Here is a 25869-nt window from a genome sequence, read left to right as displayed (position 1 = left end):
GTCAGCCACATCTACAGTGCTCTTCTTCCACACACATTCACCTGCCCACCTTGTTTTCATCTCCATTTATTCATCTTGCCCATTCACTCATCCCCTCCCTACAATTGGTTCCATCCACCGATCATCCCCTTCCCATCTGGTTCCATCTATCACTTACCAGCCTCTATCCACCCCTCTTAACACTGGTATATACTAGTAATCTTTCCTCTTTCCTCGCAGTCTTACTGCAGGTTCTCAGTCTTTAACAGATGCCGCTTGACCCGTTGTTCTTCCCGCTTTCTGTCTGTCATTCCAGATCCCAGGATTTGCAGCCTCTTTGGTCTACTGATTTAATTTTCTCATTACCTTATCAAATGTACATTTAGCTATTTCCTAATTCAACATGGATATCATCAGTTAAATCGATTGCTTTGAACATGTGTAAATCACATTAATGCATTGATGATCATTTTTCTAGGTTTGCTCTTGTTGACAAGCAGTCATCCTGTTCATTCAGATGAACGCAATGCCGCTCTGATGAGAAATTGCACTGCAAAGCCTCCCGTAAGTAGCCAAGATAATTAACTCTTTGAAAAGAGAGCCACATTAAAGCTGCTTCATAAGTGCTAGGAGCAGAATTAGGCCATTCGGCCCATCAAGTCTACTCCACCATTCAATCATGGCTGTGTGATCTGCAATGATAAAGTTGCAAATTGAGATGATTTGAAAAATCTGAGGTACCATAGTTCCTATGTCTAGGATAGTTAGAAATTATGGCTACTATCATCAGTCAAGGGTACATTAGTACTGGAATAAGGATAGATGAAATATCCTGGAGTTCTATTGGATTGCCTTGGTGAGGATGTCCCTGAAAATTACCAACCTGATAAGTTTATTTTGCCTTTTCTGATTTCATCCTTCTTGACTTCTATATTATCATAAAACATTAAATAAATTATGTCATTGTTAGTTAACATAATTTTAAAATTGAATCCAAAAATTCTAAATTAAGTTTATCACATAATGTTTATCACTATTACACAAAGTTTATCACTATGACACTATGACACAGAAGAGATGTTCCAGGAAAATCGGATAAATCTGAGCTTCCCACCACTTCCTACTTCTGCGGAAAACTGAGTTTAGTTAATTTTAGAACAAAACAACTGGGAGAAAGATATTTCATGGCTTGCTTTACAAGCAAATGAATGGCATAGTAAAAGCCCTGTCCCACGGTACGATTTCATTCCAGGAGATCTCCCGAGTTTGCCCCGATTCGAACTCGGAGATTTACGGTAATGGCCACTCATCGGTACTCTGGGCTCTCGTAGACATTTTTCAACATGTTGAAAAATCTTCACGAGTCTTCACGTGCTTACCTGCCATTAGCGAGTCTTCCCAAGTACCTGCTGTTAGCATTACGAGCCGCTAAGAGACGTCCCCAAGCTCCGACGTACCCGCTACGTTCATTCTCCGTGCTTACCACGAGTTTGATTTTTTTTTAAACTCGTGAGAGCTCTTGAAATGAACTCGTACTGTGAGACAGGGCTAAAAGAAATTCCTGTGGTTCTGGGGTTTTGCTGGCCTGTCTGAAATATAAAGGGTGGGGGTGGAGCACAGTGAAGCTGGGAAAATGTATGTCACAAGCAAAACATTTTCCACCCATTGGTTTCCTCTGTTTGCTCCCACATCCCAAAGGCATATAGGTTTGTAGATTAATTGGCCTCTGTAAATTGCCCCTAGTGTTTTGGGAGTGGATGAAAAAGTGCAATAATATCGAGCTACTGTGAGCAAGTGATAGATGACTGGGGTGGATGGTGGACTGAAGGGTCCGTTTCCTTGCTGGATCTTTCAAACAGAAATTAAACTATTCTGATCTGAAATTCTGAAGATGCTTCAATGTAACATTTAACATTAATGCCCACACAGGAAGATTGCAGCATTTAGGTCCTAATGAATTCAGTTACATAATTTTCAGCACTGACATTAGTAACAGCAAAGTAAGTGAAACGATTAAGCAAATGATCTTCTCTATATATTTAAGAAAAACATCCATTGCAGGGCACTTTCTAGCTGTGATCATTATATAATGGTCAGGTCAGAAATCTTGGCTTACTTTCACCTCTTTGACTGGAGAGACTGTGGCCAGAATTGTCCGAAATCAGTTATTCACTATACAGAGGATCAAAATCTAAATTCATTGACTGAAGTGGCTTTACATCACATCATATCCCATATGAACCCATTAGAACAATGTGGGATAGTTGCATAGGGACAGCCATATTAACAGAATACTGTAGTTTGTGTTTCAATAAATGGTAAATAGTTTAGGCTAAAATATATTCCCCATTTTGTTTAATAATATTTCTGCACGAACTTTGGTTTTATCTCATAAAAGGAATATATAAAGAATGCACGATACTGTGAAATAAAAATTTAAACTTTGAGAAATCTGACTACTTTATCTGACTTTGATAAATCAAAATTGATAAATTCTTAACTACTGAATTTATGTTGTATTCTCATACATTTAGTACGTGCCTTCCAACATAGTCAACACCACAGTCCGTTTAAATGCTCTCAGGAATTTGATGGATGGACACAATATCAGTATTTATGTGATTCCTGCCACCGACCCTCATTTGGTGAGTTTCCAGACCATTATTTAAAAGATTTATTTTTATCTATTTAATCTGAAACGATATAACTGGCTGCACTTTCCACCCTCCTCAAATTATGCTTCCTGTAATAAACCTTGGTGTCATATCTTCAAGGTTACGCTGGCATTATTTCTATGATCGATGGTTAACATCTATCGGTCAAAATGAAGAATTTGAAAATTTGAAATACTCTCAACACCTTACCAGTTCTTTCAAACTCAAAACATATTTATTTGGTCCTATATGTAAATGTAAATTAATAGCATTTTCATATTTGGTGATTCTCTGCACATGCTTAAATCTATAATTCAACTATTCATTTGGTAGCCATAATCATTCATGGAGATTGAAGTCTACCCTATCAAATGCTTTGCTTAAAACAAATTATAGTTATAGCAAATGAATGCTAACAGACGGCCAATTTTAGTTTTTAATGCAGTTCATAGATTGAATCCAACTTAAAATATAGCTAACTACACAAGTTTTTTTCAACGCTGATCAGTACTGACATTGGAGTGAACTGATGATAATGTACGATGATACATCATTGACTTCAGAGGCCGGTGACTGGTTGCACTGCCGTTAGGCTATTACAGCCCTGGCACTGCTCAATCAAGCTATTTGTCTAGCTGCAACGTCTGATGCTTGACTGATATCAAGGGAGGGTGTGGAATTATGTCTGATACTGAGACACCACTGATTAGAGATATTCGTCTTCTGTCACATTGTGTATAATGCTGACACACTTCTCATCATTACAACACTGTCAAAACTCTAAGGAGCCATGTTTCAGTTCCAACGATGATGAATTAACTAAATATAGACACAAATTGCTTGAGTAATTCAGTAGATCAGGCAGCATCTTTGGAGAAAAGGAATAGGTGGTGTTTTAGGTCGGAACCCTATTTCAGACCCAAGGTTCCAACTCGAAACATCACCTATTTCTTTTCTCTAGAGGTGCTGCCCAACATGCCGAAGTACTCCAGCATTTTGTGTCTATGTTTGGTATAAACCAACATTTGTAGCTCCTTCCCACACTTTAATTAACTAAGTTTGGGGAACATTGCAACATCATCCATTGGATTTAGTCATTTAAATGTCATGATATGATGGAAGGAATTAAATATAACAATTTTATTTTTCAATAAATCAGACCAATTGAATTTACAGTAATTTTGGCAATGTACATTCACAAAATGTTGTGTTTCTAAAGATACTCAGCAGACAATTGGTTTATGTCCCAATCAATCTTGGCAACTTTGGTCTAAACCCAGTAATCCCTGGGGGTGTTCTTCATAACTGGGGATTGAGAAGGATTTATATTCTTTTTCAGAGTGAGTATATTAGCCCTCGGTATGCACGAAGAGCCTGGATGACGGGATTCAAAGGATCTGCAGGTATTATTGATAAACAAGAATGGGTATTTCTGTTTGGCTGTGGCTGTTTTTACATTTTGGGAGGAATGGTTTAATTCTTTATAGAAATGCTACCTTCTTCCATGAATGCGCCAAATGCATGGACAAGCTTAAGAGCTTGCATAGCTAAAGGATCAAATTATTATAGTCTGATAATGTAAGGTGGTGCTACAGTGTGGGCTTCAGAAAAGGCTGATAGGTTGACAGTGGAAATAGTGAAAAGTACCATCGTATAATCTCGCAGGAAGATAGAAATTGTCTTACTAGAAAACCTACAGGTAACTTCCAATATATCAACCTGATCTCTGCGAGCATCATAATGATTAGGATTTTATTGGTGTTCTTCTTCACAAAGTACTTTAGCTAAAATTGTCTCATTTCTGGAACTGCAGTTTCCCTGACTAACAAATTCAGATAAACCTCATGGATTCCTAAACAAACCACCACCTGGTAGGATGTTTCGTCACTGAACAAAAACAGTGCAGCAATAAATGAAGCTGAATCCTGATTCACATCTTAGCAGAGCTTGAAACGTAATTAACTACGAAAAGGTGTCATAAACAGGTTTTAGGTTTGTAGAAAAGGTCAAAGGTTTCAAAGGTCTTTTATTGTCATGTGTACCAATTAAGGTACAGTGATATTCAAATTACCATACAGCCACACTAAAAAAAGCAACAAGTCACACAACTACATAAAAGTTAGCATAAACATCCACCACAGTGGACTCCCCACATTCCTCACTGTGATGGAAGGCAATAAAGTCTAATCTCCTTCCCTCATTTTCTCCCATGGTCGGGGCAGTTGAACCATCCGTCGGGGTGATCGAAGCTCCCGCGTCGGGGCGATCAAAGCACCCCGTGTCGGGGCGGTCGAAGCTCCTACTGCTTGGAGCTGCGGAAGCCGGTCTCTAACCAGAGACCGCGAGCACCACGATGTTAAAGTCCACAGACTGCCGCCATTGGAGCTCCGAGGGTGATCCTTGACAAAGGGATCGTGAGCTCAGCGATGTTATAGTCCGCAGGCTCCCGCGGTTGGAGCTCCCGAAGTTGGTCTCCAGCAGAGACTGCCAACTCCACAATGTTTAAGCCGCAGCGCGGACGGAGATACGATACGGAAAAAAAATCGCATCTTTGTCGAGGTAATATATTTTTAAAAGTTTCCCACCCTCCACATAAAACAAGCTAAAGAACACTAAAACATACATTTAACACATACTATTAAAACAACTAAGAAGGGAGGGACAGACAGACTGTTGACAAGGTTGCCATTGCTGGCGCCACCCGGACCTATTGATTAAAACACCTAGCTGTAGTTAGCAAACTGTCACAACTACAGTACTAAGCTGCTCAAAAGTATTTCATTTTAATTAGTCATGACCAAGAAACATTTCAAAAGTTGTGAAATTTCATTAGTTACATTTCATTAGTTACTAGGACAAAATATGCATAGTCTCAATTAAAATACCTCCTTCTCCACCCACACAAAGGACAGAGGTATGAAAATCAAAAGCATGAATCAGCAACCATTTTTAGTTATTACAATGCTGGGCATAATTATAAATTAAAAGGAAAGATTTGACATTAAAAAGCATATATAATGAGGAAGTGTGGAAATAATAACAGGCAAAGAGGGTGCATTCCTTTCATTGTAGCCTCTCTACTTCAGGGTTGCCTACACTCTGTCTTAGAAACGATACTCCAGATTTCATCATAATAGTGACACAAGATACTGCAGACACTGGAAACTGGCACAATAACAATCTGTTGCAGGAATGTAACAAGTGGGTGAAAGGAGTTGTCAACATTTTGGTTGAAACCCTGCATTAAGACTAGGGGGTGATAGCCAGTATGATAATTACTCGTTTCTAAGCATCCCCCCGGTCTAGTTTCAGTAAAAACGCTGAATCAAGCATTTGAAACAACTAAATTTTATTTTACCAAAAGCGCGTCACAGATCACACACTGTACCTATCCCATCGCGGGTTAGATCCTCGCGTCTGCCTGTTCAAGTCCTCCAGGCCTCGCTCAGACAGAGGCACTCCAGAAGTTCACGCAGTCCTGAACGCTCTTCCAGAAGATCGACGCTCAGCCTCATGATCGCGGACTTTTATATGTCCCGGGACCTCGAGGGGCCAAACCACGTGGGGGTGGTCTCTCAATAACCGAATTACAGATATCAATTAACCCCATGCATAACAGGCATTTCCCTAAACCAATGATACAACAGTTCATTACATTGTATTCACACCGGACTTCGAGATGAAGTCAACTTGGAAACATTTACCCTGGTTAACAGAAAACCCAGACAAGGCTCAACACCTCATCCAATCAACACTTGCAGTCAAACTCTGCAACATTATTTACAACTATATACAAGGTGTATGCCTAGTTTGCAGCCATCCAATCCATTCAATGCATTTTGCACCAGATTGACAGGGTTTGTAGATCTTCCCATTCTTTGCTTGCAAATTGTTTCTAAGCTCCAGACACTCTGGCACCTCTCCTCAGCTTGTCCCAGCTGTGCAGAGAGTAATTCCAATTTGACCAGATCTCGCAGCAACCCTGAAACTTAACCCAATTTTGAAGTCTTAACTGCTACAAGTTAGCCAGGATTAACATTCCTTCCTTTTATCATAATGATAACCCATCATTAATGATAACCAGTGGCTCAATAATCAGCTAACCAGATATACGTAAGTGTGCTTTACATTTCCCATCTATCAGTAACACAAGATGATGATGTTTCTTCTCAGAATCTTGTCAAGCGTCCCGAGTTTTCATGGGCATAACTTCACAAGTTCTGTCTGAGGAGCCTTCACCTCCCGAGTTTTCGTGGGCACGAATTCCCTCCATCTGTGTTCCTGCACAGTCTTCCATCACCTTCCACATTCAAACCTAAACTCTAGAAAATCCTAAGAAGCTTGGGACAAAGCAAGTTACCATCATGCACTCATGCTTACCCACACATTTGCTATTCCTATTTCACTTGATCCTATCCCTATTCTATTATCTATCAAACCTATTATATTGCACTCTATTTTGTTCCCTAATATATTATCGATACTAATTAGCCTTCTTCATACTCACACGATGTTATACTATGGATATCTGATGCCAGGTAATCATATAATTTCAGCTAGGTTCGGTCCAGATTCCCCTACAGGCGTGACTTTAATTTGGAGCAAACCATGATAATGTTCCAATTTAACCAAATTCAGTCTCAGCCTTCAATTTACTTTTTCGAATTTCAATGCCAAATTCCTCTCTCATTCCACAGCATTGTAGCCGCCAATTCCTGTGCAATTCCCAGCTGTTCAAATTTAAACAATCAATTTCTTTTACTATTAATTTTATCTTAAGTCCAATCAAAAATGCCAAATCCAGGGACAATTTCTTTCCACCTTGATAATATAAGCCTCTTTACCATCAAGGGTTAAACAATTCAAATACATCGGGCAAATACACATCGGCTCTGCTATTCCCAATACAATTCAAGTTTCCCCCTACAATTAACCAAGTATTTCCTCCAGTGCTTCTTATTTATGTATGCACTCCTCACTATGGTAACTCGTTACTATACTGATTCTCCACTATGTTGGTTCTTTACTCGATTAGCTCTTACTATATTAGCTTTTTACCATGTTGGCTTTGTTCTCTGTCTAGGGGTTCTTGTTTTTATTCTATTAACTTTGTTCCTTGTCTAGGGGTTCTCATCTCTAAGTAACTCTTCTAGATGGTTAGTTTTGGTTCATCCGTCGTCATTTTATACCACCACCTCACGTTTCCAGGGTATATCTTAATTCCTGATATCTGCTAGGGTCTGTCCCTTCCTTAATGGTAACTAAATGATCCAGTCCTATCTTCGACTATCTCCTGTGGGTGAGACAAAAGAAGAATGCTAAATTAACAGTCAATTCTCTGCATCTCATAAGCCCTCTTTGAATTCATTTACTTATAACTAAGTTTTGGTGCAAAGTGAGTATTTTGCCCCAGATCACAGAGAAATTCCTTTTTATTCAGATCCAATTCTAAAGAGGAGCCATCCCAACAGTCATTATAAGTTGTCAGTGTTATTTATTTTGGAGATGATTGAAGTGTCCTTTATTCTCCTTCCTTTTATTCCTCCAGTAGCAAGGTGATACTAATGTTGGGCACTAGGGTAGGTCTTTTTCTTCCTCCTTTCTGCAGATGGTGTAGGTTACTAGGGAGTGGAGATACGGAGGAGCATGTCGCTCTGCCTGCTGGCCTTCCCAAATGTCTTAAAGGAGCAGAACAGTATCAATTCTTCCTGCTGGTCACCTTTTTCTGGGGAGCTACATTACCTTTCGCTGTCTTCTTCACATTCTTAGGGGTCTGTGCATTCTTTTACCTCACTCCCCAGATAGTCTCTTGTTGACATACTGTCCTGCAGGCACAAAACTCAGCAATACAATAATTCAATATATTATTTCCCCACTCCCATTCCTCCTGCACGGTAAGTTTGTTTCATCTCTCCCTAGTGCCATTTCCATTTCTCAGTTGTTATCTCTTTTCATGCTAGCTACTATGTTCCTTTTCTTACTTTCTTTATTGCCCCTTGATTTTTCTTCTATCCAGCTAGGTTCTGCCTTCTCGCTGGACACTCCATACTCCAGTGACGTGATTGGGTGCAGTTTAAGCAAGCTCCTTGATTTACAATCTTCTTTGCTCTAAGGGGTTTTCTGGGGTAATCATAAGAGGGTTTATAATTTTCTTCCATTCAATTTCCAGTTTTTACTACAATAGTACATTCAATCCGCTCATTCTGGTAAATTATTTGGGAGGGATCTAGAGTAGGGGCCATGTCTCCATGCCCACAATTCCAGGGCAGGTTGGTGAGCCAGGACTGAGAAAATGGGTTCGCTTGAGTGAACGGTGTGTGACTTCTCAGTTCCTGACATTCGGGCCATCTCTCTCTCTGGTTTCTTGGATCCCAGTAGTCCCTTGAATTAAAGGACCTCCCATAATTCCTTGGATTTCGGATGTCTCTATATTCTCTAGGATCTCTAAATTCTTCATAATCCTGGAAATCCCTTCTTTGACCCCTCTCTTTCATTCTTTCCTTTGTTGGACAGGTGCGCCTCCAATGTCCCATCCGTCCACAAGTATAGCATTGGTTAGGCAGCATTGTTGGTCTTATTCTACCCATGGGTTCCATTGAAATGGGCTCGAAATTGGGAGTATAGCGGTGATAGTCATCTGAATAATCTGGGACCCTAGTTTCTCCCAACCCATGGTTCAGAGTTGGATTTTGGTAATTCCTCCTTCACTGTGGCTTCACTTTCTCTCCTAGTTACAGGATAATTTTCCTGGTTCCTACCTTCCTTCCAATAATATCTCACAGCTCTGGCTATTTGACTGGCTCAGCTCTCAGACCAGTTCCTGTTATTAGTTTTAATTAAATTCGCTATTTTAGTGTGGAGACAATTCAACAAGACTACACAATATTGAGGAGAACTTACTCTATTTAGATAGTCTAAATTACCTGATTGGTCTATATATAATCTTGAAAAACAGTCTAGAAATTCGTCTGCTCCTTCACCCTTCTCTGGTTTTATTTCCAGGACTCGACTTAAATCGCCTGGTTTCTGAAACGTTTTAGCAGGGCCCTTCTTTTGCACTGTCATCCATTACTGTGTTTGCCAATGTTTCATAAATCGGGTGTCCTAGAGATACTGGAAATTTGGTATTCTCAGCTGGAGTAATTATCTGTTGTATGGTTTCTCACAAATCCCTTGAATCTGCATGGTATACATGCATGGTGGTTCTCAAAACTATATTACTAAAAGTCTGACCTTGACCACTTCCTGTTGTTCTGTATATTGATTTTAGAAAAAACGCTGCCACTTATGGCTGTGATTTTTGGCCATCTTACTCAGAGTCCCCCTCCGCTGTGCGGGACAAGAGGATTTTTCCCATCGATGAAAAATAAAGAGTTATTAGTGTTTAAAAATGTTGAGATTCTCTCTCCTGAAGGCCACGCCCCTTCCGGAGGGACTATAATACCCGGAATTGTTGAGTGCCTCAGTCAATCTCTGCAAAATGGGGGTGAGAGGGTCACATCTCTCAGTCTGAGCTGTGAATAACACTTAACACATGTCTACTCAACTGTGAGTGTGGTTTTACTGACCTTGAATGCCCTTAATGTGGTTTGAAAATGAAAATGTGGTTGGTTTAAAATAAAGCACACAAATGGTTGGTGGTGATTGGTTTGAAATAAAGCACAGCAAATGGTTGGTGGTGGTTGGTTTAAAATAAAGCACACAAATGGTTGGTGGTGGTTGGTTTGAAATAAAGCACAGCAAATGGTTGGTGGTGGTAGGTTTGAAATAGCAAATGATTAAAAGTCTTAACTTGACAACTTCCTGTTTGCACTGTATATTGATTTTAGATAAAACACTACCACTTACGGCTGTGAATTTTGGCCATCTTATTCAGTCCCCCTCTGCTCATCAGGTGCAGAAGATTCTTCCCATCAATGAAAAATAAAAGTGTTATTAGTGTTTAAAAAATGTTGAGAATCTCTCTCCTGTCAATCACGCCATGAAGGCCACACCCCTTTTGGTCAGAGGGGGAGGGATTATAAAACCCGGAAGTGTGGGTGTGGCCCAGTCTCTCCAAGATGGGGGAGCAGAGGTTACGACTGTCTGAGCTGTGAATCAACTGGACACACTGAATGTCTACTGAACTGTGAGTGTGGTGTTTATGTGGTGCTTTGTGTGGTTGTATGGTGGTTTCACCCTGCTTGAAATGGTATGAAACTGCATTTGAATGTGGTGGCCTTGCACCCTGCTTGAAATGGTAGGAAACTGCATTTGAATTTGGTGGCTTTGCACCCTGCTTGAAATGGAATTTCAAGGAATAACCTTCAGTCAACTGCCATCCCACCAGCCATGAGTGAGCCCCCCCCCCCCCCTCCCCCCAGGAGAGATAACCTCAACATTTTTTAAACACTAATAACTATTTTATTTTTAATCGATGGGAAAAATCATCTTGTCCTGCACAGCGGAGGGGAACTCTGAGTAAGATGGCCAAAATTCACAGCCGTAAGTGGCAGCGCCTTTTCTAAAATCAATAAACAGAACAACAGGAAGTGGTCAAGATCAGACTTTTAGTAATATAGATTACGAGTTCAAATCACAATCTGAAGATGACAGCATCCAATTGATGTTGATACTTCAGGGCGTCCTGCACTGTTGGAGATACCATCTTTTATGAGTGGTTCAATCCAAGCATCTGCTTCACAGGTGGATACTGGGATGTAACGGCATTACTGAAACAATAGCAACAAGTTTTACTAGGCAATATTTGTCTCTCAAACAGAATCACTTTCTGTGAGGATAAATGTATAAGATTACTAGACTAACTTGGAACCGTTGGGTCACTGTCACATGGGAGGACTGGTCCCCTAACGCAACCCATTCCCCAACGCAATATTCCACCACACACCCATTCCTACAACGCATCCCGATCCCCCAACGCAATATTCCACCACTCATGCCTACCCCCCCCTCCAAATCCACCCCTCCCTGTCCCGCTGTCCCTCTACTCCCCCTTCTATCCCACCTTTCCCACCTCTGAACCCTTCTACCCCCTCCCTCATTCCTCTCTCCCCCTCCAACCCACATCCCTCTCTCCCCCTCCCTCCCTCATCCCTCTCTCCCCCTCCCTCCCTCATCCCTCTCTCCCCCTCCCTCCCTCATCCCTCTCTCCCCCTCCCTCCCCCTCATCCCTCTCTCCCCCTCCCTCCCCTCTCCCTCCCTCCCTCATACCTCCCTCCCCATCCCTCTCTCCCCCCTCCCTTCGTCTTCTCCCTCCACCCCCAGAACCTACCCAGGTCGTAAGGTAGTGCCAGGGCCTGGAACTTGGCCTGGTTCTCATACTCGGCCCGGCCCTGGCTGTAGGCGGCCGAAGCACTTGTGGACTTGTGCCCCGATGGAGCTGGACTCGCTGTGCCAGGGGCGGGGTGAGGGTGGCGGGCGGCCGAGCCAGAGCTGCCCACAGAACAGAAAGTGGAGGCTGTGCTGCAGGATGGCGTTTGCCCGATGGCCCTCGAGGCGCTGGTACACCTTGACCCAGGCCCTGGGCTTGGGCACGACTTCAGCCCTCGGCTCGGCCGCCGCCTGGGCTCCAGTCCAGGCCCAGACTTCATTTCCGGGCTTGTCCCTGACCCTGGACCCAGGCTCGTCCTTGTTCGCCCATTCCTGAGTGACAGGAGAGGAGACTAATTTGCGTGGCGGCGACTGATAGCAATCTGCGCATGCGCGATATTTATGATTTTTAAATCTGGATAACTTTTACAATATACGATCGATCGGAACAAAACTTGTTGCACTCGCAACACAAGGGAATGGTAAGGGGATGAAAAATCGCAGCGCTATCGCATACCGTTTTTGCGCAAATAGATAAACCCCGCAAACCGGAAGAGCACAAGATCAGAGTTTTAGTTATGTACTAGACCAAGTGCAGACCCGTTGGGTCTGTTTCCCCAACGGCGTTTTGCAGGGGGGGGGGGGGAGGGGGGGCTGCGGCATCAAACTCATATTAACCAACCCCCAAACACACAGGTGGGGGGAGGGAGGGGGGATGTGAAGAGGGGAGGGAGGGGAGAGGAGGTGGAGGAAATGGGACAGATTTGGGAGGGAAAGGAGAGCGGGGTAGGGGGTGAGAGAGGGGGATGGGGAGAGAGATGTGGTGGAGGGGGAGGATGGGGAGGTAGGGAAGGAGGGAGGGAGGGGGAGAGGGGTGGGGGAGAGAGGGGAAAGAGTGGGGAGGGAGGTGGAGAGGGGTAGGGGGAGTGATGGAAGAGGGACAGAGGGGTAGGAGGAAGGGGGTGGCGTAGAGAGGGAAGGGGGTGGGGGAGAGAGGGATGGGTGGGAGAGGGGTGCGGAGAGGGAAACATAGAACCATTGAAATTAAGTGCAGGAGTAGGCCATTCGGCCCTTCGAGCCTGCACCACCATTCAATATGATCGTGGCTGATCATCCAACTCAGTATCCTGTACCTGCCTTCTCTCCATACCCCCTGATCCCTTTAGCCACAAGGACCACATCTAACTCCCTCTTAAATACAGCCAATGAACAGGCCTCAACTACCTTCTGTGCCAGTGAATTCCAGAGATTCACCACTCTCTGTGTGAAAAATGTTTTTCTCATCTCGGTCCTAAAAGATTTACCCCTTATCCTTAAACTGTGACCCCTTGTTCTGGACTTCCCCAACATCTGGAACAATCTTCCTGCATCTAGCCTGTCCAACCCCTTAAGAATTTTGTAAGTTTCTATAAGATACCCCCTCAATCTTCTAAATTCTAGCATGTACAAGCCGAGTCTATCCAGTCTTTCGTCATATGAAAGTCCTGACATCCCAGGAATCAGCCTGGTGAACCTTCTCTGTACTCCCTCTATGGCAACAATGTATTTGAACATTGGGCATTGTGACATCACACGATGGAACGTTCACCAGGGGCTGGGGCTGGTGCTGATTCTATGGGTGAGAAGCCAGTTTATTTTTGAAATATTGGGGGGGGTGTGGGTTAGGATTTGATTAAAAACGTGTACTTAAACACGACGACCAATGGCAAACCCGTTGGGTCTGATCCCCCAACGCAGCCGTTCCCTACCCGTAGCCCCCACTGGGGGGGGGTGGGGGGCGGCATCACACACACTAACCACCCCCACACACAGAGTTGGAAAAGTGTATAAAGACCGTTCCCTACCTGTAGCCCCCAGGGGAGACGTGGTCGTCGAAGTCGGGTTCCGGCCGTCTTAAAATAGCGTATCTTGAAGTCGTCGAAGTCGGGTCCGTCTCGGCAACGCGGGGGGGGGGGGGGTGTGGCGGGGCGGCATCACACACACGAAGCATCCCCACACACAGAGCCTTAAAAGTGTAATGCCCCAACACAGCCGTTGCCTACCCGCAGCCCCCACGGGAGACGTGGTCCTCGAAGTAGAGCCGTCACCGAAAGGCCGTTTTTAAATGGCGTCGCTTGAAGTTGTGCTGCGGGCGCCAGCAGCCGTTATGGTCGCTGGCCAGCAGGAGGCGACAAAATGAGTGAGGGGGGGGGGGGGGGGGTGGAGAAGGTTTTAATGAAAAAAATGGACATAAACATAACGAAATGTAATGAGGAGTGGATAGCTGGAAGGGAAAGTGAAATGTCTACCGAAATGGCTGCTTGTATGGGGGAGAAGCCAGTTTGTATTTGAAAAACTGGGGGGGGGGGGGAGAAGGCATTACACTTTTGCGTATGTGAGCATTGGGCATTGTGACATCACACGTTGGAACGTTCAGCAGGGGCTGGGGCTGGTGAAGCTTCTGTGGGTGTGAAGCCAGTTTAGTTTTGAAATATTGGGGGGGGGGGGGAAGGATTTGATTAAAAACGTGTACGTAAACACGACAAAATGTAATAAGGTGCGGATACTTTGAAAGAAAAGTGAAATCTCTACCGAAATGGAAAAGATGTCGGCGATTCTGCTTTACCCCTTATCCTTAAACTTTGACCCCTTGTTCTGGTCTTCACCAACATCCGGAACAATCATCCTGCATCTAGCCTGTCCAACCCATTAAGAATTTTAAACGTTTCTATAAGATACCCCCTCAATCTTCTAAAATCTAGCGAGTACAAGGCGAGTCTATCCAGTCTTTCTTCATATGAAAGTTCTGACATTTCCAGGAATCAGCCTGGTGAACCTTCTCTGTACTCCCTCTATGGCAACGTTGACTTTGAGCATTGGGCATTGTGACATCACACGATGGAACGTTCCGCCGGGGCTGAAGCTGAATCTATGCGTGAGAAGTCAGTTTAGTTTTGAAATATTGGGGGGGGGGGGGAAGGATTTGATTAAAAACGTGTACGTAAACACGACAAAATGTAATAAGGTGCGGATACTTTGAAAGAAAAGCGAAATCTCTGACGAAGTGGAAAAGACGTGGGCGGTCCTGCGGCCCCCAATAGCCCCCAATGGGGGGGTGGGGGGCGGCCTCAAACACACTAACCACCCCCACACACAGAGTTGGAAAAGTGCATAAAGACCGTTCCCTACCTGTAGCCCCCAGGGGAGATTTGGTCGTCGAAGTCGGGTCCCTGCCGTCTTAAAATAGCGTATCTTGAAGTCGTCGAAGTCGGGTCCGTCTCGGCAACGCGTGGGGGGGGTGGTGGGGGGGTTCGCGGTGCGGCATCACACACACGAAGCTTCGACACACACAGAGCCTTAAAAGTGTAAATGCCCGACCTCTTTTCCGTTTTTCTCTAATTTAATTAAGATGTGCAGGTGGTGTTCTTATCGAGGTTCAGGGGTGAATGACGTAAATATTTTCACACAATATGGGAACATCTCATGTTGTCTTGAAGGATCCTCGGCCCACATCTGACTCTCTGTACTGTCACTATGGCAACGATGTCTATGAGCACTGGGCATTGTGACATCACACGATGGAACGTTCACCATTGGCTGGGGCTCCTGCATAGGCATATGTAAATGGGTCCATTCCGATTGGGCATCTGTGAGCATCGGGCATTGTGACATCACACGATGGAATGTTCTCCAATGGCTGGGGCTGGTGATGGCATATGTAAATGGATCCATTCCGATTGGTCATCTGTGAGCATTGGGCATTGTGACATCACACGATGGAATGTTCAGCAGGGGCTGGTGCTGGTGAGGCTTGTGTGGGTGAGAAGCCAGTTTAGTTGTGAGATTTTTGGGGGGGGGGGGGGGGGGGGGGGGGGGTGGGTTAGGTTTTGATTTAAAACGTGCGCTTAAACACGACGGAATGGAATGAGAAGCGCATACTTAGAAAGAAAAGCGAAATCTCTGCCGAAGTTGAAAAGACGCGGGCGGTCCTGCGTCCGGTTTCGGAGTTGCGGAGAATCAAAGGGAGCGGGCCAGCAAAGGGAGTGGGCCAGGCTGCCGGACGGACGGCCGGACGGAGTTCAGTTTCGGAATCTGGGGCGAGAGTTTTATATATTAACTAGACCAAGTGCAGACCCGTTGGGTCTGTTTCCCCAACGGCGTTTTGCAGGGGGGGGGAGGGGGGGCTGCGGCATCAAACTCATATTAACCAACCCCCAAACACACAGGTGGGGGGAGGGGGGGGGATGTGAAGAGGGGAGGGAGGGGGGAGGAGGGGGAGGAAGTGGGACAGATTTGGGAGGGAAAGGAGAGCAGGGTAGGGGGTGAGAGAGGGGGATGGGAAGAGAGATGTGGGGGAGGGGGAGGATGGGGAGGTAGGGGAGGAGGGAGGGAGGGGGAGAGGGGTGGTGAGAGAGGGGAAAGAGTGGGGAGGGAGAGTGGAGGGGGAAGGGGGAGAGGTGGAAGAGTGGGGAGGGAGGTGGAGAGGGGTAGGGGGAGTGATGGAAGAGGGACAGAGGGGTAGGAGGAAGGGGGTGGCGTAGAGAGGGAAGGGGGGTGGGGGAGAGAGGGATGGGTGGGAGAGGGGTGCGTAGAGGGAAACATAGAACCATTGAAATTAAGTGCAGGAGTAGGCCATTCGGCCCTTCGAGCCTGCACCACCATTCAATATGATCGTGGCTGATCATCCAACTCAGTATCCTGTACCTGCCTTCTCTCCATACCCCCTGATCCCTTTAGCCACAAGGACCACATCTAACTCCCTCTTAAATACAGCCAATGAACAGGCCTCAACTACCTTCTGTGCCAGTGAATTCCAGAGATTCGCCACTCTCTGTGTGAAAAATGTTTTTCTCATCTCGGACCTAAAAGATTTACCTCTTATCCTTAAACTGTGACCCCTTGTTGTGGACTTCCCCAACATCTGGAACAATCTTCCTGCATCTAGCCTGTCCAACCCCTTAAGAATTTTGTAAGTTTCTATAAGATACCCCCTCAATCTTCTAAATTCTAGCATGTACAAGCCGAGTCTATCCAGTCTTTCGTCATATGAAAGTCCTGACATCCCTGGAATCAGTCTGGTGAACCTTCTCTGTACTCCCTCTATGGCAACAATGTATTTGAACATTGGGCATTGTGACATCACACAATGGAACGTTCACCAAGTGCTTGTGCTCCTGCAAAGGCATATGTAAATGGATCCATTCCGATTGGACATCTGTGAGCATCGGGCATTGTGACATCACACGATGGAACGTTCACCAGGGGCTGGGGCTGGTGATGCTTCTATGGGTGAGAAGTCAGTTTATTTTTGAAATATTGGGGGGGGGGGTTGAAGGATTTGATTAAAAATGTGTACTTAAACACGACGACCTATGGCAAACCCGTTGGGTCTGATCCCCCAACGCAGCCGTACCCTACCCGTAGCCCCCACTGGGGGGGGGGGGGGGCGGCATCACACACACTAACCACCCCCACACACAGAGTTGGAAAAGTGTATAAAGACCGTTCCCTACCTGTAGCCCCCAGGGGAGACGTGGTCGTCGAAGTCGGGTTCCGGCCGTCTTAAAATAGCGTATCTTGAAGTCGTCGAAGTCGGGTCCGTCTCGGCAACGCGGGGGGGGGGGGGTGGGGGGGCGGTATCACACACAGAGCCTTAAAAGTGTAATGCCCCAATGCAGCCGTTGCCTACCCGCAGCCCCCACGGGAGACGTGGTCCTCGAAGTAGAGCCGTTCCCGAAAGGCCGTTTTTAAATGAGTGAGGGGGGGGGGGGGGGTGGAGGAGAAGGATTTAATGAAAAAAATGGACATAAACATAACGAAATGTAATGAGGAGTGGACAGCTGGAAGGGAAAGTGAAATGTCTACCGAAATGGCTGCTTGTATGGGTGAGAAGCCAGTTTTTATTTGAAAAACTGTGGGGGGGGGGGGGGGGGGGGGGGGGAGGAGGCATTACACTTTTGCGTTGGGGCATTACACTTTTAAGTGGTGAAAGTTCTGACATAACAGGAATCAGCCTGGTGAACCTTCTCTGTACTCCCTCTCTATGGCAACGATGTCTTTGAGCATTGGGCATTGTGACATCACACGATGGAACGTTCACCATTGGCTTGGGCTCCTGCATAGGCATATGTAAATGGATCCATTCCGATTGGACATATGTGAAGATTGGGCATTGTGACATCACACGATGGAACGTTCAGCAGGGGCTGGGGCTGGAGAAGGTTCTGTGGGTGTGAAGCCAGTTCAGTTTTGAAATATTGGGGGGGGGGGGGGGAAGGATTTGATTAAAAACGTGTACTTAAACACGACGGAATGTAATGAGGAGCGGATACTTAGAAAGAAAAGTGAAATCTCTACCGAAATGGAAAAGATGTCGGCGATTCTGCGTCCAGTTTCGGAGTTGCAGGGAATCAATGGAAGAAATGTGGCAGCCGGACGGAGTTCCGTTTCGGAATCTGGGGCGAGAGTTTTATATATTAATAGATAGATAGATAGATAGATAGTGGATGGATGGATAGATGGATAAGTTTATCTGGACATTTTCCCAGGGCTATTTGCCAATTGCCCAGTTTATTATGTACTGTACATAACAGCAATGGCTGACATTCTAGATACATAGATACATAGAAACATAGAAACATAGAAACATAGAAACATAGAAATTAGGTGCAGGAGTAGGCCATTCGGCCCTTCGAGCCTGCACCGCCATTCAATATGATCATGGCTGATCATCCAACTCAGTATCCCGTACCTGCCTTCTCTCCATACCCTCTGATCCCCTTAGCCACAAGGGCCACATCTAACTCCCTCTTAAATATAGCCAATGAACTGGCCCCGACCACCCTCTGTGGCAGAGAATTCCAGAGACTCACCACTCTCTGTGAAAAAAGTTCTTCTCATCTCGGTTTTAAAGGATTTCCCCCTTATCCTTAAGCTGTGACCCCTTGTCCTGGACTTCCCCAACATCGGGAGCAATCTTCCTGCATCTAGCCTGTCCAACCCCATAAGAATTTTGTACGTTTCTATAAGATCCCCTCTCAATCTCCTAAATTCTAGCGAGTATAAGCCAAGTCTATCCAGTCTTTCTTCATATGAAAGTCCTGACATCCCAGGAATCAGTCTGGTGAACCTTCTCCGCACTCCCTCTATGGCTATAATGTCCTTCCTCAGATTTGGAGACCAAAACTGTATGCAATACTCCAGGTGTGGTCTCACCAAGACCCTGTACAACTGCAGTAGAACCTCCCTGCTCCTATACTCAAATCCTTTTGCTATGAAAGCTAAATCTTCACTGCCTGCTGCACCTGCATGCCTACTTTCAATGACTGGTGTACCATGACACCCAGGTCTCGCTGCATCTCCCTTTTTCCTAATCGGCCACCATTTAGATAATAGTCTGCTTTCCTGTTTTTGCCACCAAAGTGGATAACCTCACATTTATCCACATTATACTGCATCTGCCAAACATTTGCCCACTCACCCAGCCTATCCAAGTCACCTTGCAGTCTCCTACCATCCTCCTCACAGCTAACACTGCCCCCCAGCTTAGTGTCATCCGCAAACTTGGAGATGTTGCCTTCAATTCCCTCATCCAGATCATTAATATAAATTGTAAATAGCTGGGGTCCCAGCACTGAGCCTTGCGGTACCCCACTAGTCACTGCCTGCCATTGTGAAAAGGACCCGTTTACTCCTACTCTTTGCTTCCTGTTTGCCAGCCAGTTCTCTATCCACATCAATACTGAACCCCCAATACCGTGTGCTTTAAGTTTGTATACTAATCTCTTATGTGGGACCTTGTCGAAAGCCTTCTGAAAGTCCAGATACAACACATCCACTGGTTCTCCCCTATCCACTCTACTAGTTACATCCTCGAAAAATTCTATAAGATTCGTCAGACATGATTTACCTTTCGTAAATCCATGCTGACTTTGTCCAATGATTTCACCACTTTCCAAATGTGCTGCTATCCCATCTTTAATAACTGACTCTAGCAGTTTCCCCACTACCGATGTTAGACTAACTGGTCTGTAATTCCCCGTTTTCTCTCTCCCTCCCTTCTTAAAAAGTGGGGTTACGTTTGCTACCCTCCAATCCTCAGGAACTACTCCAGAATCTAAAGAGTTTTGAAAAATTATCACTAATGCATCCACTATTTCTGGAGCTACTTACTTAAGTACTCTGGGATGCAGCCTATCTGGCCCTGGTGATTTATCAGCCTTTAATCCATTCAATTTACCCAACACCACTTCCCGACTAACCTGGATTTCACTCAGTTCCTCTATCTCCTTTGACCCCTGCTATTTCCGGCAGATTATTTATGTCTTCCTTAGTGAAGACGGAACCAAAGTAGTTATTCAATTGGTCCGCCATATCCTTGTTCCCCATGATCAACTCACCTGTTTCTGACTGCAAGGGACCTACATTTGTTTTAACTAATCTCTTTCTCTTCACATATCTATAAAAACTTTTGCAGTCAGTTTTTATGTTCCCTGCCAGTTTTCTTTCATAATCTATTTTCCCTTTCCTAATTAAGCCCTTTGTCCTCCTCTGCTGGTCTCTGAATTTCTCCCAGTCCTCTGGAATGCTGCTTTTTCTGGCTAATTTGTACGCATCATCTTTTGCTTTGATACCATCCCTGATTTCCCTTGTTATCCACGGATGCACTACCTTCCCTGATTTATTCTTTTGCCAAACTGGGATGAACAATTTTTGTAGTTCATCCATGCAGTCTTTAAATACCTTCCATTGCATATCCACCGTCAACCCTTTTAGAACTAATTGCCAGTCAATCTTGGCCAATTCACGTCTCATACCCTCAAAGTTACCTTTCTTTAATTCAGAACCGTTGTTTCTGAATTAACAATGTCACTCTCCATCCTAATGAAGAACTCAACCATATTATGGTCACTCTTGGCCAAGGGGGCACGCACAAGACTGCTAACTAACCCTTCCTCATTACTCAATACCCAGTCTAGAATAGCCTGCTCTCTCGTTGGTTCCTCTACATGTTGGTTTAGATAACTATCCCGCATACATTCCAAGAAATACTCTTCCTCAGCACCCCTGCCAATTTGATTCACCCAATCTATATGTAGATTGAAGTCACCCATTATAACTGTTTTGCCTTTGTTGTACGCATTTCTAATTTCCTGTTTGATGCCATCCCCAACTTCACTACTACTGCTAGGTGGCCTGTACACAACACCCACCAGCGTTTTCTGCCCCTTAGTGTTTCGCAGTTCTACCCATACCGATTCCACATCCTCCAAGCTAATGTCCTTTCTTTCCTCTGCGTTAATCTCCTCTCTAACCAGCAACGCTACTCCACCACCTTTTCCTTTCTCTCTATCCCTCCTGAATATTGAATATCCCTGGATGTTCAGCTCCCAGCCTTGGTCACCCTGGAGCCATGTCTCCGTGATCCCGACTATATCATAATCATTAATAGCTATCTGCACGTTCAACTCATCCACCTTATTACGAATGCTCCTTGCATTGAGACACAAAGCCTTCAGGCTTGTTTTTACAACGCTCTTACCCCTTATACAATTATGTTGAAAAGTGGCCCTTTTTGATTTTTGCCCTGGATTTGTCTGCCTGCCACTTTTACTTTTCACCTTGCTACCTATTGCTTCCGCCCGCATTTTACACCCCTCTGTTTTTCTGCTCACCCATTTAAGAACCCCACCACTTCTTATTCTCTGTTTATTATTGTTTTCTTCTTTTCCCCCTACATGTTGGGTCTGAATGCTTTCCTTCTCTGCCTCCTGCCTCACACACTGTCTAATAGCTTTTTCTATTTGAGTCCCTCCCCCCAACCATCCTAGTTTAAAGTCTCCCCAGTAGCCTTTGCAGATCTCCCCGCCAGGATATCGGTCCCCCTCAGGTTCAAGTGCAACCCATCCTTTTTGTACAGGTCGCACCTTCCACAAAAGAGGTCCCAATGATCCAGAAATTTGAATCCCTGCCCTCTGCACCAGTCCTTCAGCCACGCATTTATCCTCCACCTTGCTCCATTCCTACTCTCACTGTCGCGTGGCACAGGCAGTAATCCCGAGATTGTTACCTTTGCTGTCCTACTCTTTAACTCCCCTCCTAACTCCCTAAATTCTCCTTTCAGGGCCTCTTCTCTTTTTTTACCTATGTCATTGGTACCTATATGTACCACGACCTCGGGCTCCTCTCCCTCCCCTTTCAGGATATCTTGGACACGTTGAGACACATCACAGACCCTGGCACCAGGGAGGCAAACTACCATCCGGGTCTCCCGACTGCGTCCACAGAATCGCCTGTCTGACCCCCTAACTATAGAGTCCCCTATTAGTATTGCTCTCCTCTTCTTTTCCTTACCCTTCTGAGCAACAGGACCGGTCTCTGTACCGGAGGCCCGGCCGCTGTCGCTACCCCCAGGTAGGCTGTCCCCCCCAACAGTGCTCAAACTGGAGTACTTATTGTCAAGGTTTACAGCCACCGGGGTACTCTCTAGTCCCTGTCTGTGCCCTTGCCTCTCCCAACCGTGATCCACTTGCCTGCCTCCTGTGGTCTTGGAGTGACCACCTCCCTGTAACTCCTATCAATGACTTCCTCGCTCTCCCTGACCAGACGGAGGTCATCGAGCTGCTGCTCCAGGTTCCTAATACGGTCCCTTAGGAGCCCCATCTCGATACACCTGGCACAGATGTGGACGTCTGGAGGGCTATCAGACTCCATGACTTCCCACATCTGACATCCAGAACAGTAAACTGCCCTGGCCCTCATTCTCCCCTTACCTAGGATACAATACAAAACAAACAGCTACAATACAGTACAATCAGCAGGGATCTGACTCCCAATCAGCTGCTCCCTCTTGTCTGCTTCCACCAATCAGCGGCTTCCTCAAACCCACTTGTTTTTGAAGTGGAACTTGGAACGTTGCAGATTTCAGCTGCGACCTCTCCAACGGCTCTCGGGCCTCTGTAGAAGCAAGCCCCGCGCTCCTCTTTAAATCCTACCGCTCGGGTGTAGCTTCTCCCTCTGCGACCTCTCCAACGGCTCTCGGGCCATTTCATTGTGTGTAAAACAGGTTGGCCTAGCCTGCATTCAGAAAATGAATTATACAAATCTAAGTTATTGTTCTTTGAAAGTACAAAATAACCTGAACACACAGGGAGCAAACATTAATTCTTGATCAGAAGCCAACACATATGTTCTGTGCCACTAAAATTTGTTTGCATTGAGGAACATTTTGGAAACTGATTACAACATGAAGCCACCCGCAAATCTGTATAATTAACGTTGGCAACTAAAAAAATATATATATTTTAGTAAAATGCTACAATTCACTGCAGGGTACAAATCAAACAGCAACAGATTGCCAACTCTGGAGTTGTGTCTATCTGATTTTTTTTAATAGGTATTGCAGTAGTCAGTAAGACAAATGCCGTACTCTGGACAGATGGACGGTACTGGATTCAAGCTGAACGCCAGATGGACTGCAACTGGGAGCTCAACAGAGGGGAGAGTGAGTTCAAAAACAATGTGACTTTTTAGTGAATATTGAATGGCCTGGTTTCATTTTACTGACGTAAATATTGTTCTTTCTTAGCAACGATTGTCAATTGGATTCTGCAACAAACAAAAGAGGGAGAAATAATCGCTGCTGATCCCTTTCTGTTTTCAGTTGGTAAGGAAACACCATTCATCATTTAAAAAAAATATTTGCAGTGCAGGCACGTCACGTTTTACACAGGGGTGACGTACTTGAAAAGCAGCGCGTTTGTCAAAAATGCGTAAATTAAACATATACACGACTACGTTCTCTGCAGTAAAATTTACGCATTATTCCAAAGATATGAGCGTGTAAATCAAGCTTTGGTATTAAATGAACAAAAGCGTTATTTCTACAATGCATAGATCAAACACAGATAATACACAAGGTGCCTGGATTCCCAACGTATTTAATCAAAATTCTGTTCAATCTCTAATTCTAACTCATACTTTCCAAGGGCTCCCAGCCTGCACATCATACGTTGTCTAGCCTTCTTCCTACAATCACCAGAGATTGAGGAACCCAGGGTGGAACAGTGATTATACTCCCTTGCTTTTTCGAATTTCATTCATTGGCTGGAAGCACTTTAAAGTATCACATATTCCCAGGTGCTATACCTTTCTTTTTATACTTCTTATTACTTCCAAATTGATGTCTTTCCACATCAGAATCCAACACCATGTCCAACAATGAAGAGCGTATTTGTTTCTGCTCCTCACCTTGACCCGTCCATGTTCTGCCCCTATTCATCATTAATAACTACAACTGAAACACAGCAAAGCCTTAATTCCCACCAACAATCCCCTCCTGCCCCATGCTACTGTATTCTATTCCTGTAGCTGCACCACTGATGGCATGGACAGTGTTGAAGCCAAACGATAGAAAGGCAGTGGGACAAGAAACACTTAAGAGGGAATAAAAATATGTCTGAAGTTGAGAAAGTCTGAGGGAAAATAGGTGGATTAGGTGGCTCAATGAATACAGAAATTACCACCAGGGGGCGCCGCACGATGCCAGCCTCGCAAAAAGTCTGACTTTTCGTCTTTTTATTTGTTATTTTTAGTGTGTTTTAAAAGTTTGTGTTAATGTTCTCTGGTTTGTTTTATGTGGAGGGTGTGGGAGGGGGTCGAGGGAAACTTATTTTCAATCTCTTACCTTGCCGGAAATGCAATTGTTTTCGTATCTCCGGTCGCTCTGCGGCCTAATATCATGGAGCTGGAGGCCTTGCTCAGGGCTGACTTTGAACCCCACCGCGGGGATGTGAACTTAACATCAGAGCCGATCTCTTGCCTGTGACCTGCGGATTTCACCATCGAGGAGCTCGCAGTCTCGGGTGGAGACCGATGTCGGGAAGCTCCAAAGTTGCAAAAGGTTCGACTACAGCCCCGACCCGGGGTTGATCGCCGGGCGCGGGGAACTGACATCCCCCCCGATGCAGGAGCTTGATCGTCCTGATGGGAAGTGATTCAAAGAGTTTGTGGCCAGGGTGAGAGGGGTCAGAGATGATCTTGCCTGCTCGCTTCCTGGATCTTGCAGTGTACAGTTCATCAATGGAGGGAAGGTTGCAGCCAATAACCTTCTCTGCTGATTGGACGATTCGCTGCAGCCTCCAGGTGTCGTGCTTGGTGGCTGAGCCAAACCAGACCATGATGGAGAAGGTGAGAACCGACTCTACAATGGCCGTGTAGAATTGGACCATCATTGTGGCAGATCGTGCTTCCTCAGCTGCCGTAGGAAGTACATCCTCTGTTGTGCTTTTTTGACTGTGGAGTCGATGGTCGCCCCCCCACTTAAGGTCCTTGGAGATGATGGTTCCCAGGAACTTAAAAGACTCCACAGATGTGACTGTTGTGTTGTTGATGGTGAGTGGGGTGAGGGGAGGGGGAGCATGATTATGATTATGATGAAACAAATGATAGCTGATTAACAAACGGGCTGACACAGTCAATAAAATTTCAGGAATTAAGAAGCAATGGTACATTTTCGCAGATATAAAGATCAACGGAGAAAATGCATAAAACATAAATTTAGTGTAGATATTTGAAATAATTATTTTACTGAGTGAAAAGCTTTGGAAGTAATTTTGAGGTCAGGCCATCATGAAGAAAACTATTGAGATTCAAAAACATGACAGAAGAGGTAGGCAGTAGAGACTTTATCAAATCCATGTGGCCAACATGTACTGTCCTTCCCTCATCGCCAGGGTCATTTCCCAGTACAAGGCCCATTTTAGTCCTCAAGTTGTATTATCTAGATACTTTTTCAGAAAATCCTCTTGGATACACCAAACAAATTCTGCCCTGTCTAAGCCTTTTGCACACAGTCCCAGTCAACATTGGTGAAGTTAAAGTCACCCACTATGACGATCCTTTTGCACCTTTCCGCAATCTGTCTACATATCTATTCTTCTATCTCCTG

The 25869-nt window shown here is 45.0% G+C and overlaps 1 protein-coding gene across 2 annotated transcripts in view; it reads left to right on the top strand.

Annotated features, from left to right (window-relative positions):
• Positions 1 to 25869, top strand: part of xpnpep2 (X-prolyl aminopeptidase 2) — an 85391-nt gene that overhangs the window by 10546 nt on the left and 48976 nt on the right. For both annotated transcript variants that reach the window (XM_033030554.1, XM_033030553.1), the window contains 5 exons: positions 458 to 543; positions 2514 to 2624; positions 3973 to 4036; positions 23317 to 23424; positions 23509 to 23586. In XM_033030554.1, the coding sequence (XP_032886445.1) occupies positions 458 to 543; positions 2514 to 2624; positions 3973 to 4036; positions 23317 to 23424; positions 23509 to 23586 (447 nt within the window). The remainder of the gene's footprint in view (positions 1 to 457; positions 544 to 2513; positions 2625 to 3972; positions 4037 to 23316; positions 23425 to 23508; positions 23587 to 25869) is intronic.

The sequence above is a fragment of the Amblyraja radiata genome, chromosome 12 (genome assembly GCF_010909765.2).
Source record: "Amblyraja radiata isolate CabotCenter1 chromosome 12, sAmbRad1.1.pri, whole genome shotgun sequence".
Taxonomy (NCBI): domain Eukaryota; kingdom Metazoa; phylum Chordata; class Chondrichthyes; order Rajiformes; family Rajidae; genus Amblyraja; species Amblyraja radiata.
The sequence above is the reverse complement of the archived record's forward strand: the minus strand, read 5'-3'. Positions and strand labels throughout refer to the sequence as shown.